At 34.7% G+C, this 17,671-nt stretch overlaps 2 protein-coding genes and 1 non-coding gene across 5 annotated transcripts; 2 read left to right on the top strand and 1 right to left on the bottom strand.

Moving 5' to 3' along the window:
• The first annotated feature begins 226 nt into the window (after positions 1 to 226).
• On the top strand, positions 227 to 7,495 carry LOC147407728 (eukaryotic translation initiation factor 6-2-like). 3 transcript variants are annotated; one of them, XM_086436443.1, is made up of 8 exons: positions 227 to 297; positions 890 to 948; positions 1,050 to 1,146; positions 1,250 to 1,335; positions 1,418 to 1,462; positions 5,063 to 5,193; positions 6,816 to 6,926; positions 7,023 to 7,495. In XM_086436443.1, the coding sequence occupies exons 1-8, from the start codon at positions 236 to 238 to the stop codon at positions 7,278 to 7,280; spliced, it is 849 nt and encodes a 282-aa protein (XP_086292569.1). In that variant the 5' UTR covers positions 227 to 235; the 3' UTR covers positions 7,281 to 7,495. The 3 variants fall into 3 exon arrangements, with proteins under 3 accessions (XP_086292569.1, XP_086292570.1, XP_086292571.1); XM_086436444.1 differs by having other exon boundaries at positions 275 to 371; XM_086436445.1 differs by lacking the exon at positions 227 to 297 and adding an exon at positions 353 to 371 and having other exon boundaries at positions 861 to 948.
• Positions 7,496 to 8,523: 1,028 nt separating this feature from the next.
• On the top strand, positions 8,524 to 8,595 carry TRNAM-CAU (transfer RNA methionine (anticodon CAU)). Its single transcript has one exon. It is a non-coding gene; the product is annotated as a tRNA-Met (tRNA).
• A 2,866-nt stretch (positions 8,596 to 11,461) lies between these two features.
• Positions 11,462 to 13,380, bottom strand: LOC147407726 (uncharacterized). The gene is made up of 8 exons (XM_086432628.1): positions 13,280 to 13,380; positions 12,970 to 13,201; positions 12,806 to 12,883; positions 12,661 to 12,711; positions 12,481 to 12,579; positions 12,332 to 12,388; positions 11,658 to 11,735; positions 11,462 to 11,512 (listed from the first exon to the last, which is right to left on the bottom strand). Exons 1-8 carry the CDS (start codon positions 13,315 to 13,317, stop codon positions 11,462 to 11,464), a joined length of 684 nt encoding a protein of 227 aa, XP_086288754.1. The 5' UTR covers positions 13,318 to 13,380.
• Positions 13,381 to 17,671: the final 4,291 nt, after the last annotated feature.

Here is a 17,671-nt window from a genome sequence, read left to right as displayed (position 1 = left end):
TGGTGTGGCAATAGTAACTCTTTATTTTATTTCCATTCAAATCTGATCTAAAGCCATGAGTAGTGATGTTGTATGGCAAGTAGACCAAGGGCTACAGAGGTCCACAGGGAGAATGGGCTACGAAGGACCCGCTCCCAACCGACAACTCGCTAGAGTCCACGGTGGTTGACTTAAATACTGAATAACCAATAAAATTAAGACACATAGTGTTGATGATTTAGTAAAAAATCTTAGTATGGGTCATCACTCGTCGGCCTTACAGCACGAGTCACGAGTCACGAGTCACGAGTCACGAAGGTCTGTTTCTAAAACCCTAATTAGTGATTATCACTTCAAGTTGAATCACACAAAAGTTTCGAAAATCTTCACAGGTGCTGTAGTTCCTGGATTATTTGTTAGGGTTTTTCTATTTCGATGAAAAAAGCATGAATATTTAGGCTTATTCTAAGAATCATGGTTGAATTATTATTCTCTAGATTGATTTAGTCTGTTAGGGTTCAAAGTTCTTGTTTATAGATCAAAATCAATCTCAATTAGAAGAGTTCAAGAGTCTGGTTGGATCGTGTAAAAATAAAGCTCCTAAGGTTTGTGATCCAAACGAAGCCCTTAATGTTTTTTCCCCAGTTTGTCAAGGAGTGGGGGTTCACCCCTCAAAACCCTCTGTTTTCTAATTGTTTAGGGTTTTATAAAGATTCTATATTTGAGAAAATCGGATGGACCATTTGTTTTTACTACCCATTATCGAGAACTGTTAAATTGGAGACGCATTGCTTCTGCTTTAATCTCATCTCACACTGATTTATTGTGTTTTTTCTTCTTCTTCCTTGGATGAGGCCTGAAATTTATTACTTTATACTCAGATCTTTGGTACTTAAATTGGTGGTCACAGGTCTTGTAATTTGCAGCTTTTGTTTGAGTTTGTCTTTCAACATCTTGTAATGGCAACCCGTAAGTTTTCGGACTTTTCTGATTGCTTTCAAGTTCTGAACACAATCTAGTCTTACCGTGCAAAAAATTGGGCTTTTGTTATAACTTAAGAATCCATGCAGGTCTTCAGTTTGAGAACTCCTGTGAAATTGGGGTGTTCTCAAAATTGACCAATGCATACTGTTTGGTTGCAATTGGAGGATCAGAAAACTTTTACAGGTCAGTACGTTTGAGGTGTTCAAGTGTTTTTTTTTTTTTTTGGCTTTTTATTGTTCTAGTTTGTGAAGAAGAGGATGCCGACGAGGTCTTGGGTTCCATGCAGTGTGTTTGAATCTGAGCTTACGGATGTTATTCCTGTGGTTAAAACATCGATAGCGGGCAATAGAATAATTGGAAGGATATGTGTTGGTAAGAACTCTGAGGTCACTAATGCTGGTCTTGTGAAGATGATTTCAATTTTGCATTTATTAGTATTTTTTGGTTTTGGCAGGAAACAAAAAAGGGCTTCTATTGCCACACAATACCACTGATCAAGGTACCTTTCAGACTGATACAAGATCTTATGCAGATGAAGTTATTGTTTTCTTAAGCTTCAGTTTTGTTGCATAGGGTGTATGCCATGCTTTGCGTTGGTAACCATAAACTTATTTTTCCAAGGGATCCGTTCTTTAATTATTGTTATTGTGCTCTTCGTTAGGCAATATTCTTTTTCCCCTTTGTAGTGTTAATGCTTCTAGTGTGGGTAGAGTTGATCTCACTAGTTCTGGAAAGGCGTGTTTAGTCTGCAAAATTGGTACACATAAAGCCTAGATCATGTGAATTGGGAGTTATTGAGATGCTCGATGTAGCGCATGGGTTTCAGGAGTAACTGGATAGAGTGGATAGTGAAATGCATTTTTTAGCTTGCTGAATGATTGCCCTGCAAATTTCTTTAGGAGCTCCCAGGGTTTTAGACAAGAGGATCCTCTATCTCCTTTGTTGTTTGTCTTAGTGGCAGAAGTGTTAGGCCGTTTCCTCAAGAAGGCCTACAGTTTATGGGAGATTTTTGGTTTCTCGATAGGGAGGGGTGCAATTAGTGTGCCTCACTTACAATTTATAGATGATACTTTAATCTTCTTGGACTCCTCAGATGATCAAGTGAGGTATCCGAGGAGGGTGTCGTGTTATTTCGGCAGTGCCAGGGTTGATGATCAATTCAAGAAGAGCAAGTTGTTTGGGGTAGGGGGTGATGAAGATGTTCTTAGGTAGGCTTCGATGTTCGGGTGTCACAAGGAGTCTTTACCAACTTCGTATTTAGGTCTGCCTTTAGGTACAAAGTATAGGAGTAAGGCTATCTGGGATTCTATGGTTGAACAAATGAGAGGAGACTGAGTTATTGGAAAGCCAGGTACTTATCAGAGAGAGGGGAGGGGGGGGGGGGTAAGAGCGTTTTGGCAAGAGCATCCCAATTTGTCATCTATCTCTGTTTACCATCCCTATGAGTGTGGAGGAGAGATTGAACAAGTTGGTCAACGACTTTTTGTGGAACATTAAGAACGAGGTGAGGAAACTTCATTTAGTAAAGTGGAAGGTGGTCAGCGAGTCGAAGAAGAATGCATGGTTTCAAAGTCACCAATTCAGCGTTGTTAGGGAAGTGCTTGTGGAGGTTTGGTGTTGAGAAAACGAAGCTGTTGAAAAGGGTGATTTGGGCAAAGTATGGGGAAAAAAGATATGATTGGGAGAGTGAGGAGGTTAAAGCCTCCCTTCGGGTGTAGTGCATGGAAAGGAATAATGAAAGTAAGTTCAGAGTTCAAGAAGTGGGGGAGATTCAAAGTGGGGAAGGATGATAGGGTAAGGTTCTGGGAGGATTGGTGGTGTGGTGCTTCTTCTCTTTGTGCTCAATTTCCTCGGCTTTATAACCTTTACTTAAAGAAGAGGTTTACTTGTGATGATTTTCTAAACTTTGTGGGGAGAGAACCCATCTGGGATTTGGGATTCAGGAGGGATTTCAATGATTGGGAGTTCTAGGAGCTTGTAGACTTAACAACACACCTCTACTGGTTCTTTCGCCTCAGCCTTGACCATCACTTCTAACTTTCCTTCCGCTTTTGTCTAGGGTTCCAAGACTCCCTCGAAAGTATGTTTCTTTGCTTGGTTGGCAGCTCTTGATAGGTTACCTACCCTTGACCTCCTAATCAGTCAGGGTTTTGTGTCTCCTAATTTTTGTTTCCTTTGTAAGGTGAATGGGGATGTGGACTCATTTCCTTGCCCTTTTCAAGGTGTCTTGGGTGGTTCGTAGTTCGGTGTTATCTTTTTTTTATCTTTTCAGAGTTGAGACCCTTCCTTATTCTCTGGGAGGAAGAATACCCTGTGGAGGTTTCTCCCTTTCGCAGTTTGCTTGGGGTTGTGGTTGGAAAGGAATGGAAGAGTCTTTGATGGGGCCAAGTCTTCAAGCCAAGAATTACAGCATAATGTTTTGGGGGCTTTATTTTTTTGGGTCATCTCGATCACCTTCTGTAAGTTTTTCCTAGTGGCAATAAATTTATACTTTAAAAAAAGAGTTGATCTCGTTACTTGTGCAATATAAATTGGTGTTACTTCAATTTCTGCCTGGCTTACTGTTACCTAGGCCAGTATATTAAGGGGGAATGTAAATAAATTAAAATTTAGGGAGAGGGTCTTGCCATCTGGTACTTGTCCTGCTATCTGGTACATCACTTTCTGTTTGTTGGTTCATCCAAGTTTCTGTCAGATGGATATGGTGTCCCATCTCTAGAGGCCTTTTATAAGAATTCTTCGGAGAATGATTATGGTTGAGTTTTTAATCCAGTTAAGTGTTCTTGATCTTTTTTCACTAGACTCCCCTTTGGAAGGGGATTTCTATGCTTTGATCTAGGTTTCTGAGATCCAAAATAATTGTAGTGGCATAGTTGAACTATTATCATTTTTTTCTTTCTTAAAAGTTTTCTTGAGACCTGGAGAAGGGTTGGGAATGTTTCTGATAGTGGCTAACTTGAACTATGTGGACATAAATCTTGAAGTGTGGTTCATGTTCATTTTAATTGTCTGCTAATTGTAGGTAATTCCAAAGTTACTCACAATGAGGTGTGTCGTGTATTAGGGTCATATTTATGGGCTCAAGGCTGAGATCCCAGAGACAGCCATGCTAATCCATTCAGGGCTTCCTGGAAGGCAAGATTGATTTGCCTCGTCTGTCCTCAAACTTAGCAAGCATACACTTAGCTTGTGAGAGGGAACTGCAATTCTCTCCATCTTGCTTTTGAGAATGATCTTCTAGGATATAAAGGGTCAAAACTATATTATTGTAGTTCTTAATGTAGATGAGGTTTAGAATCCAATCACATATCTTCTCAGGTTCCTTGTACTTTAATTGTTATAGTTATTATTATTATTATTATTAAATTTTTTTTGGGGGGTGGGGGTTATAATAAGTTGAGTGATCTGACCTAAAGAGTAACCCTTTCAAGTTTTTAAGCCTCTCGTCACATGATGCACTTCTCTTTCAGGTTTATTTATTTATTTTTTGATAGGTTTATCGAACAAAGGATAACGCATCTTTGATGACTATTTTTGGAGAGTAGCTTAATTCCTTAGTTTAAATGACTAGTTAATCATTTGAATACGACTGGGTTTCAACACATGTTTGTTCATGGGAAACACTGTCACTTCCATGTGTCGGGGCATGCGACCTTAGGGATTAGTCCCATCCCATTGGGTGTGGGAATATCCTTCGATATCAAAAAGGGTAAAACAAAACTCTCACTGGGGACAAGTACCTGTAGGCAAAGAAAAGCCTACTTGGCTACAGTAGTGGGAAAAATATTAATAGAACATTTGGGACTCTTAAGACCTGTGAGAAACTGGCTTGGTTTGGTTCAAGAGCTTTCCATTCACGATTTTATCACTGTGATGCAAACATCTTGTTGTGGACCCTAGGTTGTTGTCTTGGTTTGACTATCTATCACCTGTCATCATTATTTTGGTTTAACCAATTGCACTGGACTTTGTGTTGCAATGTATATTGGTTGCTTGTACGTATTCTTAACAGCTTGTATACAAATGGCCTTTGGTTTATGCATGTGAGCCACCTAAGCTAACATCCTTAATTGTTTAATTTTTTTTATTTCTGTTTTAGAGCTTCAACACTTGAGGAACAGTTTACCTGATCAAGTTGTTGTTCAACGCATTGAGGAGAGACTATCTGCTTTGGGGAACTGTATAGCTTGCAATGACCATGTTGCTCTTACACATACTGATCTTGACAGGGTAAAGTTACATATTTTCGGTTGAAACTTGAAGATTAGTCATTATTTGCAATTTTATAATTAACTATCATGCATTGAAAAATCATTTGGATTATACTTATAAAAAAAAAATCATTTGGATTATAGATTCATTTATGCATGTCGGTGGATTTTTTTAGAAAGAAATATTATTAGAAGGAAGAATGAAATGAATTACTCCCGCAACAAAGACATTGTAGAATGGAGGCCTTGAAAGATAGACCACTTCCTCTTCAAGCTTAACCAGTTAAACGTCCGTAGGGTTTCTCTTTGTTTGTCCTTTAATAATTTATATCTTTTTGGTTCTTATATTGAGGATCAATATTTGAATTGTTTGGATATGTTAATTCACAATGTTGAAGTGGTACTCACATGAGTATCTAATTCCAACCTGGGTATGGAGTGTTGGAGTTCCAAACATGAATCCTATTTCGCCATTCAACTCTGCCCTGTGACAAGTTATATAAAAAGTGTAAAACAAAATAGTAATTTTTTAGGTGGCTATTTATTTATGTCCTATAAACAAAACTGCATGTGTAATCTTAATTTTTTTTTGATAATTCAAAGATCTTTATTAATAGCATGGTTGAGGAGACCAAGAAGCAAAGTACAAAAAAGAGGAAAAGGAAAGCACAAAAGAAGACGAAACTTAAAGCAAACTACACAACGATGCTACACACCCAATCCCATTTGGCTATGAAGTCTTCAAAAAAGACCGAAATAGAACAAACAATATTATGGACCAGGGATTTGTTTCCTTCAAAAATCCTAAGATTCCTTTCCCTCCAAATTTCCTAACAAATGGCAAAGGGGGTAATGGTCCAAAGTTCTCTCTTAAATGCCGAAAAGCCCACCCCTATGCCAAACCCTTAATATTTGGCATTGAAAATTTTAATCAGAATTTCACATTCTTTATCATAATTTTTTTTTGCTAAATTATCATAAACTTTTATTAGTATCTTCAGTAACCAGGGAAAAAAACAAATATGGAGGTGTCCCTCCATAATTGGTGGGTGTCCAACTTGAGCACTTCATCTTTTAGAAGAATGCAGGCAACATAGACAGAAAGTGGAAAGAGATCTAGAGTGGGAAGTTGAAGAAATAGAAAATATATTCTAAAGAGGAAGTAAAAAGTAAATTGTTTTAAGTGTCTAAAGCTGAAGCAACATCTTAAGTGCCAAGTAGGAGATTCATATAAACTACATGATGATCTTTAGACCCCCCCATGATGTTAGTCAGCTTTACCAAATCTCCCCAACATTTTCGGTTTTGTTACTGCATTGAAAATTTTGTCATCTTTGACATGATATTACAAGCTTGTATAAATCACTGAATTTTCTGGCACATAAGAATGCATGTATAATATTGTGAACTTACATTACCGAAATATGTCCTTTATGGGGGGCACAATTTTTCTTTGATTGGAGACTTTATTTCTTTGGGTTTTTCACCACAATTTTTCTGTTCATTCTGAAGATTTAGGGCCATTTTAGTTGGTTTAATTAGATATTTTGGTGGGACCATTTCTCATCCACATGTGTCGTTCAAGTTGTCTATAGCATATTGAAGTTCCATGGATTTCCTTTTCTGTACATCTTTTATCAGGAAACTGAAGAGCTAATTGCTGATGTTCTTGGAGTGGAAGTGTTCAGACAGACTATTGCTGGAAACATTCTTGTGGGAAGTTACTGTGCCATCTCTAACCGAGGTGGATTGGTAAGAAATAATTTCCTTTTCTACTACTGTTGGCTTGAGACGCATGTAAAACTACGGACCACTCTGACCTATTCTTCTCTAAATGTGGTGAAATAGGTCCATCCCCATACATCGATTGAAGACTTGGATGAACTTTCCACACTCCTCCAAGTCCCCTTGGTGGCTGGGACTGTAAACCGAGGTAGCGAAGTCATTGGTGCTGGAATGATTGTCAATGACTGGACAGCGTTCTGTGGGTCAGACACCACTGCTACAGAACTCTCAGTCATTGAGAGTGTCTTCAAGTTGAGGGAAGCTCAACCTAGTACAATTGTTGATGAAATGAGGAAATCATTGATTGATAGCTATGTTTGAAGTCCTACTTGTCCTTCCAGAAAGCTAGTAATTATTAACTTCTTCTCACAATGGCATGGCAAACTTAAACTGGTTTAGTTTTGGTTCATTGTTATCGCCCTCTTTGTTCCATTACCATATATTTGTTGTGTATGGGTGAGCTTTATTTACTTATTTCTGTTAAAAAGAAATTGAGAAGTGTTTTTTTATCTTGTGTTATATATGGTGCTTTCTTCTGTATCTGAATTCAACCAATTTGTTCAGAGAAGATAACAAAGCTTGTTTTTTCTATCAAAAGATTTATGCACATTTGTATGTTTTAGTGCAGTTTTTATTTTACAAGTCTTTCTAAATTTGCAGTATTGTTTTTCTTTTACTATAAAAGAGAGAACTTATAATTACAGGGTCGGGATCCGATTGACTCATGAAAAGTGAATTCATATGTTCAAACATAACTGGTTATTTATATGTTCACACACAATCGTTTTTAGGGATAAAAGATGTATCTTGAGGATGTATTATGGATCTCTAAGATTAGTTTGAACTGTTGGATCTTACATATGCATGGTTGAGATTGTGTGTGAACATATGAATTCATTTTCACGAGTCTATGGATCCCAATTCATAATTAAATTAATCATTTACAAGGACCTAGCTTTTGAAGTAGGAGTGACATTAGGGCTTGCAATGGGTCGGACAAAGCGATTTCCATATCTTTATCTAACTCTATATTCGGTTATACATATCTGACTATTTATCCACTTTATTTTTTTAAGATATACCTTAATTTCAAGTGGACATCCAAGTTTGTCATGTATATACCTCATTGGGAAGATGACAGAAAATCTTTAATTTTGGATTATACGTATATTTTATTGTGAATTTACTATATTAAATTCTCATAAACAGATATTCGGGTTGGATAGAAGGCATATCCACATCTAACCTTTAAAATATTTGGATAAAATTAATTATGGATAAATTTATTTGAATTCTTAATCAAATAAAAAATTTGTACCCATACCCAAATAACTCGAATAGGATGAGTCGGGTAAGCGGATATTGTCCAACGCATTGCCAGCCTTAAGTGACATGGGTGAAACACGCTGACCACTCTTTGTATTAGGAGTGATTGGGTCTAAGTTATTTAACATAAAGTAATGATGTTTTTATCATAGCAGGGTGAAGCCCAAGAAATTATTCTTCGTAAGATTTGTGTAAAGAATAATGTTATATATATAATTTTAGCAAAGGTATATAACAAATCAGAGTGGCGCAGCGGAAGCGTGGTGGGCCCATAACCCACAGGTCCCAGGATCGAAACCTGGCTCTGATATGACAATTATATTTTTGGCCACCATTAACTAATTTTAATTTTTTAAACCCAACAAACTGGGCCTCGCTGGAAACAGGTTATATGGTGTGGCCATCAAAATTCACTCACATTGGCTTAGGTACAAGTCAATTTGAGATTAATAAAAAATACATCTATCTCGAGATTAGGGGTGTCAATGGGTCGGTTCCTATAATATTTGGAACTATAACCTTTATATTTTATCGGTTCCGATTCCTGTTTTAAAATAAGTGAAACCAGAACCATAAAAAATGATGGGTACCCATCGACTCCGGTTCTCAAGAATCGAATGAGAAAAATTATTTGAAAATCATTATAATAAGAAATTCCTTCAAAAAAATAACATATTATTTGTAAAGTATCAACTTAATAATAATTTGTTTTACTAAAATGACGATTTAATGATTTTTATTTTCAAATATTAAAATAGATTTCTTTTACAAGTAATAAATTTAAAAAGAAATGACTCATCTTAAGTTCAAATATTTAGTTTATATGAAATTTGAAGAATTTTATATTATATATGTTAATTTTAAAATATAGGATTACCTTGAATCGTGTATAATGTAAAAATAAATGACAAAATAAATCGGTTTCAGGTACCCGTGGGTACCCGTCGGATCGAACCTAATGGTTTCAATTCCTATTGGATCGGTTCCATATTAGACTTGATTCTAATCGGTTCCAATAAAAAGGGAATTAGAACCAGGGTTTTTGATTTCGGTTCTGGTTCGATTCTGGGTAAATGAGTACCCATTGACACCTCTAATGTAGAGTTGCAAAAATATGATGCCCCACCTCTGACACACGCTCACATCATAGAATCGAAGATCATTTGCCTCGGGATACATAAGAAAAAGATTTATGATTATATGTATCTTGAGACGAATGATCTACAATTTTGTGATGGAGGCGTAAAGGGGTGGAGGTGTAGAGGGGTGTGTGTCAGAGGAGGGCATTAGAGAATCATTACACATTGATGTAAGGATTTTACAAAAAAAAATTGCACAGTATTTGTTACTTATGAAAGGGCTAGGTTCCAATAATTCATGATCAATGACTCATGAAAGAAACATATAATCTTTGACCATGTAAACAAGAAATTTAATGATCACGATTGATCATCTCAATAAGCATCCTTGACAAGTGTGTTTATAGATACATTTAAATCTTGATCATTAGATTTTGTATTTGCACAATTAGGATCAAGTGTTCCTCATGAGTCATTAGAACCCAACGAATACATAAATGGACCATTTGCCACAATAAGCTCCTTTTGAGGTCAAAAATGCCTACATCAATTGTTTATTTTGAAAACTCCTCATTATTATTTTTCCATAACTTACTATGTCTCCTTTCCTCATCTCTTTTAACTTACCTAGCTATTAGTTTTAAAGAACTATTGGGATCCGTTACGACTGTGATTGACAAATGGAGAATGATAAATCCATAATTTCTAAGACTTTTTCTCTTTTCCATTATTTGTGAGAATGATTAACATCCGTTTCGCCACTATAGTATATGTATTTCATAAAGATATATTGGAGTGTCCTCGTGATCGCTCATACTTCATCAAACCCATTCAATTTAAGCATCATAGATAGACCCACACAAAGACAAACAATTAAAGTATATAAGTAAGAGATCCGACATTACCTCATGTAGACACTTATTTATTTTCTTTGTAGGATATCCATAGATTTTTAACTTTGGCACATAAACAATATATAAAAATAAAAAACCCAAATTACCAAAAAATTCATTTAAAACAAAAAACAAAAAATTTTTATTTTATTTTATTTCATTTCATTTCCTTGAGAATTTCATGGAAAAATGAATTCCAATATTAGATTAGTCTTTGAAAAATGTGAAAAAGTGATTTGATTTTAGTTTTGAGGGTGGAATTTAATTCTGAAAGATGATATCAAGAGATAGGAAAATAATTTTCTTTCGGTGTAGGGTAAGAAATATTTTTCCACTCAAGGAGAAAATTGCTTTTGGAGGATAATGATTTTTCCAAGAAAACACAATCATATTTCTGAAAATTGCATTTTGGATTGAAAACTGTTTCCTCTCATGATGATATTGACCCTAAGATAATAAATTAGTTGTGCCACCTTTTGATCTGAAAGGGTATTTTTCCAAGCATTTCAACCTGTTTAAAATGTATTTTAAATATATTATATGATATTTTAAAAAATAATTATTTTATATTATAAAGTGGATAAATAGATGCTTAATCACGTTAAATAAAATCAAAGATGACTTGACTCACCCACGACTCGGTCTCGGACAACTTTTAAAGCCATGGCTGGGTGAACAAGTTTACCTTGACCTCTAAAGCATGAATTTTTTCCTCACAGGATCTGGGATCAACCAATCACATAAGCTCACGTGCATTGAATGCATCCCCAATTTACAAAATTACCCTCATTTAGTTTGAGGTGGCACACAATGGAGAGAGCCTATAAAGTCTATGAAAATGCATTAGCAAAAAAATCTCTCTTAAAACATCGTCTCGTTTTTTCTTTAATATACCCATTACTTGATTAATAAAAAAAATATAATTACTATTTATTAGATAGTTATCACGAGGTCGCTATTGGCTTTGCAATGCATTTGTGACATGAGAATGGTTGCCAAACTCTTGAAACCTCGCCTCACAAAAACAAGACTAAGAAGAGAATGGTGACATATGACATATGGATCATTGTCATTAGGCACTTAGCGGGCATTAGATCAGAGACTAACAAGAAAACCAAATTCTTGTTTATAAATAAAATCAAAGAAAAACAATGTATTTACAATGAATAAATGCAAAACAAGATGAAAAAAAAGCTCCAAGCCTTCAGCGATCCTCTTCTGCCGAATTAACTCCATAATATCCAAGATTGCTAGCCTACAAACAAGTTCATCATGGAAGAAGCATTGATTAGTCTTTATATATGAAAACAATGAAGCATTCAAAACTACAATATAATGAATTTATATACCAATAAGAGCTAGTAAATCAATGTAGAATATTTATATAGAGAAGAAATTACCTGAGATAGCATGCGTTGCTTGTTAATCATTTTAGTTCTTTCCTTGTTGAGGAAGGAATTCGGCGACTTGAACATCCTCTATAAAGAAAGTGAAAAGTCAAAGATAATTACCATTATATACAGAATGAAAAATAGAGAGAGACCACATTTATAATAATCTCATAACAACAATTATTTAATATAACTAAAATAAACACTGATAATCCAACAAAAGAAATGGACCAATATTGCATTTGCTAGATACTTCAAAATGGGTTTCATAATTGTATCGGATGAAATGTAGATATCGTATCTAACATTTTTTTTTTCCAAATTTTTTTGGAATTGGAGAAGAGGTTTCCAATTCTCTAATTGTGAGATCATGTGTCAGAGAGTTGGGCTGAACCCATTCGATTTTAATTAAGTGACAAAGTTAGGATTATGTACATTATTTACACAAAGGCACTAGGCAATGTTAAATGTGCTTGGAAAATATGGTGCTAAGCGTCGTGCGTACAAGTGAACATATCTGCCTAAACTGAGTTCTGTGTTTCTCGATTAAAAATGGGTTATTGATGATCATGATTTTCAAATAAGATACCAAGGCATTGAAACAACATGAACCATGAAACTTGTCAAAATCCATAACTTTTTATCTATATATATGTTAAGGTTCAGGAACTTTTAACACATACCTGGAGAATAGGCTTTGATCTCACTAGTTCAGGTAGATAGACATAATGTATAGCCTCCTACACAATAGTTATGGCACATCAGAAAATGTTCCTTTATATTATAGACATCTTAAGGCCTAGTGAAATAAGACACAAAAAAATAAACTAACCTTTTCATCGCCTAATAAATCTTGTAGTTGTTGTTCGTCGCATGAAAGTTGTTTCCTCTTTTGTTCGAATCCGAAAAAATTGTGAAACAATTCATTTTCCTGTTTAAAGAAGACAATATTCATTCATAAACTAAGTTGAATTAAAATGCAGATTTATGAACTCTTTGCCAAATAACATACCTGCATGTGCTTCACAAATCCAACTCCTAGAAAGTTCTTTAGAAAGTTCACCTAGTCAAGAAAAATAATAATTGAAGAGAGCCAAACAAAATGTAGATAGCCTTAAGAGCCCAAGAAATAATATTTGGAAGAAAAAGAAAAATACCTGTATCAATTGAGACCAAGTTGATATATCTAGTACATCTTGACCAATCTTTATTGATGTTTCGACCCAATCGCCATCCTAATATTCATATTACACACCATTATATTGGCTCAAATGCATAACTATTAAAATAAATATTAATTCGAACGGAGAAAAAACAATACCTCAAGAAATCCCAAAACTTTCTTATTTGAAACTTCACCACCCATTTCCATGGAAAGGTTCTTCACTTTATTTAGGATCGTTCCCTTCAACCCATTTATTGAATCCTTAGTTTCATTAGAGAACTTCTCTAGAGTTCCTAACTCAAATATAAGAATTAATGCTTCACCGGCTGCCATTTGAATGGATTGTTCATTATCGTTGTTCAGTAGATATGACAAGTGAGAAAGTGCCCTGCATTGATTTACACTATGTCAACTTAGGATACACAAAACAAGAAAATGTATAGAATTAACACTAAAATGCACTCACCCTTTCCAAAATTTTCCACTAATATTCCATTTATTCATGCTTGCAAGAAGAAATGTCCACGCAGATATTGCGCTTTTTAATACTTGCAGAGTAGTTTTACTTGGAACCTAAGAAATAAAAGAGAAGTAAAAAATAAGTAATTCCTTAATCGAAGAAACAATTACTATACTAAAAATGGGGCAAAGGGCACACTTACACATACATTAGGACTTGATTTGGATTGGATAAATTCCCATATGACTTGCATCGATCTTTCCGTCTCCAGGGAATTTTGACTTCCCACAATAGTGACAATAGCCATACAGTCAAGCAACTACAATGCCAAATCCACATTAATTACCAAGAAAACAAAATCAGAAATATTGATTGAAATTAAAGATTTCTTAACTTGGTAATAGCAAACATACAGATGATGTCTTCAATTTTTCAGATCCTGACTTAAGAACTTCAGAAAGTGGGGTAATAGATTCTTCTAATATTTCGTGCGACACATCGGTCCCATTGCCAATGATAATAGACAACAATCCTGTAAACAGAGACACCAAATTAAAGATTCAATTATGCAAATTAAAAATGAGGGAATACAAATTTGAAGTTTAAAGGGATTAGAGAGTAACCTATTGTTTGAGTAGCTAAGTGTATTTCTTTGCTAGATCCTCTTTTGATGCAGTTGAGGCAACGATCTAGTAAGGTGATGCAACTGTAGGAATCATCATAAAAGCCGTTAAATTATGTCATTTTACATAGGGTCACATGTATGACACATATAGCTAACTATAAAATTAGAGCCGTTCTGGGTTGACACAAAGGGAGACACGGGTGACACATTGACGTGGTGTCGTGCACATTACAGTAGATGTTTTTCTGCGTGATGCGAGTAAAAAGCTTCTACGGTTATGTGCATGCCACCACATCATTTGTGTCACCCTTGTGTCTCCGTTTGTGTCATTCCAGCATTTTCCATAGGTTTAAGGCATGAAATGTGTTCGATAAGTTGGATTTGAGCCCACAAACGTGAAAATTTTAGAATACAAATACAAATATAAATACTTACTTGTCCTTCAAGAATGGATGATGTATTTCATTCCTAAAGCCTTCTTCAAGTAACATTAGAGCATTCTCTCTTTTCGATCCCCTTTTGATTAGAAAATCAAAACAAATATAGTCAACATAAAGTTAAATAGCTAAATTATAAAATAGTCAAATTATTAAAAAAAAAATCCCAAAACAAACACACATGAATGTTTTAAGAGATTACACATAGATAAGAAATTTACGAAATCTGTATTGGGAAAATGGGGAAATATTTACTGAGTTTATTATCGGTTTACAATTATTTATTAATCTACATTTATGTACAAATAATTATAATAATAATAATAATAATATTTTTTTATAAAATAAAGTGGATTAGAAGAAGCTTCTTGGGGTGTCAATAGGTAGGTTATATAGGAATTAGATCCAGAATCGTTAATTTTTCTTAGTTCTAGTTGTTTTCAGTTTCGTCCTGATTCTCCAATCAATGGAACCATAAAAAAAATTCTCTTTAAAATGGTTCAGTTCTTGGAATTTTTATTTATTTATTTTTTTTTGTGTGGTTCCTTTCAATATTGGTTCTCAATCGATTCGATTCCAAGATATGAGATTCTAATCAGTTATAATGCTTGAATATCTCGCTCGTTCTTGAATGATAGCAAGATGACTTGGACTGATCATCCAGGCAAGATTTGAAACCATTTCTAGGGCTGCAACTCGGGCTGGTTGGGATCGACCCACGCCCATCCCACACTTGACAAACACCAACCCGTACCCATGCTCGGGCATGAAACGCTCAACCCAAGTCGGATTGCTCGGGTTGGCTCATTCCTCATTAATATTAGATAATTTAGCATTAATAATGACTTACATAAAAATAACTGGTATCTAAAAAAAGGTATTAAATTTATGATGATCTGGCCTATAGCCTATATTTCAAAGTTCACGTACATGAAATTATAAGTAAATGTTAAGAAAAAGATGATAACTAAAGTCTAAAACATGAATTGCAAATGAGAAAGAAACAAAGATGTCTAAAAATATTTTAAAATTATAATTATATTAAGTTTGGGTTCGGACAAATCGGGCAACCCAAGGTCTATGCCCCGACCCCAATCCTATTTGGTTCGGTCAAATTTTTTTTTGCCCAAATCCGGCTCCAAACCCTGGCTAACTGTGCCTAAACCTGACTCAAGGTTGGGATGAACCCATCAGGTTCAGGTTGGCCCACCCATATTGAAGCCCTACCCATTACCATTGAAAAGGAATTATTTTTGGGTTGAAATATTACCACTACTCTGGCATCTGGATGAACAATATGGTAAATAACAATGATATAAAAATTTAAACTCTAAAAAATAAATCATATTTAGATGAATAAAACATCAAAATTAATTATCAATTTGAAATTTAATATTTAAAAAAAAAAAAAAAAAGTAAAGTAAAAGAGAAATACTTTTTTAGGAACAATTCGTCGAGACATGTTTCCATTGATTTTCCCATTACTTTACTGAGAAACTGAGACAAAATTAAGGTTAGTAGAGATGGAGACCGAGATTTTTAGCAAAAATTAGAGATGATTAATTTCTTAATTAATTAGAAATTCAAGGTTGAGATATAAATAGGAGTCTGAGGTCGTTGGAACGGTCCCATTAGAATTAGAATTAGAAATAGAATTATAGATTAATTGCAGTTCGAGTATTTCTCTAATTAATAGAAACTTTTGGTCAAACGTCCTTGGATAACTAACTGTCCAGCGAACGGCTGCGATGTGAAGATATTTCCTAGGTTATTGAGCAGATCGTAGGAAACTTTCCTTAAAACAATTAATTAAAAATAAAATAACAAACTATATCTGATGCACAACATATGTAGCTATTATTTCTAGCCACTGATCTCATCTGTGGGCCCAATACGTAGCTAGAGATATTTGATGCATGTGGATTCGTAACTATTGTCTCAAATTATATCTGATGCACAACATACGGCTAAGATATAGGAGTGTTTTCTGATGAATTTACATGTAAAACGCATCCCTATGAAATCTAAACTGATCCCTATAAGACCTGAATTTCTCCTTCTAAGTCCCATACTCCCATCTCAATTCTCAACAAGTGGTGTTGTCAATGGATCGGATCGGATCCAAAACCAGATCTCATAATTCTTGCTCCAGACCAAGGATTTGGGTTCCAGTAAGGATCCAATTTGATAACAAATCAAATCGATTTTTGGATCAACCATGACCCAATCTCATATTCTGTTTAAGAATATATAAATGACATATGTTTATATTATACATTATATCTTATTTAAATATGAATCGTGATAATATGACACCCATCACAGAACCGTTGATCATTTGCCTTGGGATATGCAGAATCATAAATCTTTTTCTTGTGTATCCCAAGGCAAATGATCTAAGGTTCTGTGATGGGGGTGTTTGTCAGAGGAGAGCGTCATATTATCACGGTCCTTTAAATATATAATGCATATTATATTTTACATAAACTTTTAGAAAATGAAACAGATTGAATTAGGACGATCCAAAATATTAATTTTTTAGATCGGATGGAATCTCATCAAGAACAATAAACAATATCTCGTATCAGGTCTAGAACTTAAAATGACTGGTCAGTGGCAATTTATTACCAATTTGATCTGAACCCAGTACATGGACAACCTATCTGAACTAGGTGTGTCAATGGGTCGGTTCCACATATATCCAGAACCGGAATTTAAATAAAGTCTTGGTTCCAGTTCTTATTTATTTTGCTTCCGAGGATGAGATCCTTGGACCCAGAACCGACCTTACAAATACCCAATACCCATCGAGTACCTGTTGGATAACCATTAAGATTGATAATGTTTTCTTGAATGAGAAAAAAAATACGAATATCTAATAAAATTGACAATTATTTATAAATGTAACAATGTACTTGCAATTCATCAATTGAAAATTAAGATCAACGATAAAATCTTCAAGTAAACCAAACTTTTCAGAATAAAATCATAGAAAATTATAGCATGAAACCATTTATTTGTCATTGAAATTGTATAAAAATATGAAATATGAATAGAAGTTCAGAGAGAGAAAAGGTAAAATTAAAGATTTCCACAGTTTGTTTGTATTTTAATCTTTTGAAACCTGGCTTTAATAAAATTGATTATTATTTTTTGAATCATGATAATCTGACTACCCTAGCGTGACAAATTTGGGAACCGTAGATCTGTGCTCCTCAGGATACATGGCTGCATTTCCTCATAAAAAGTGTATCCCGAGGAGCACAGATCTACGGTTCCAAACTTGTCACGTCAAGTAATTGATTGAGTTTGTCACATGAGGTAGTCAGATTATCA

The sequence above is a fragment of the Akebia trifoliata genome, chromosome 3, assembly GCF_017979445.1.
Source record: "Akebia trifoliata isolate Shusen 1 chromosome 3, ASM1797944v1, whole genome shotgun sequence".
Lineage (NCBI taxonomy): Eukaryota > Viridiplantae > Streptophyta > Magnoliopsida > Ranunculales > Lardizabalaceae > Akebia > Akebia trifoliata.
This window is presented reverse-complemented; position numbering and strand designations above follow the sequence as displayed.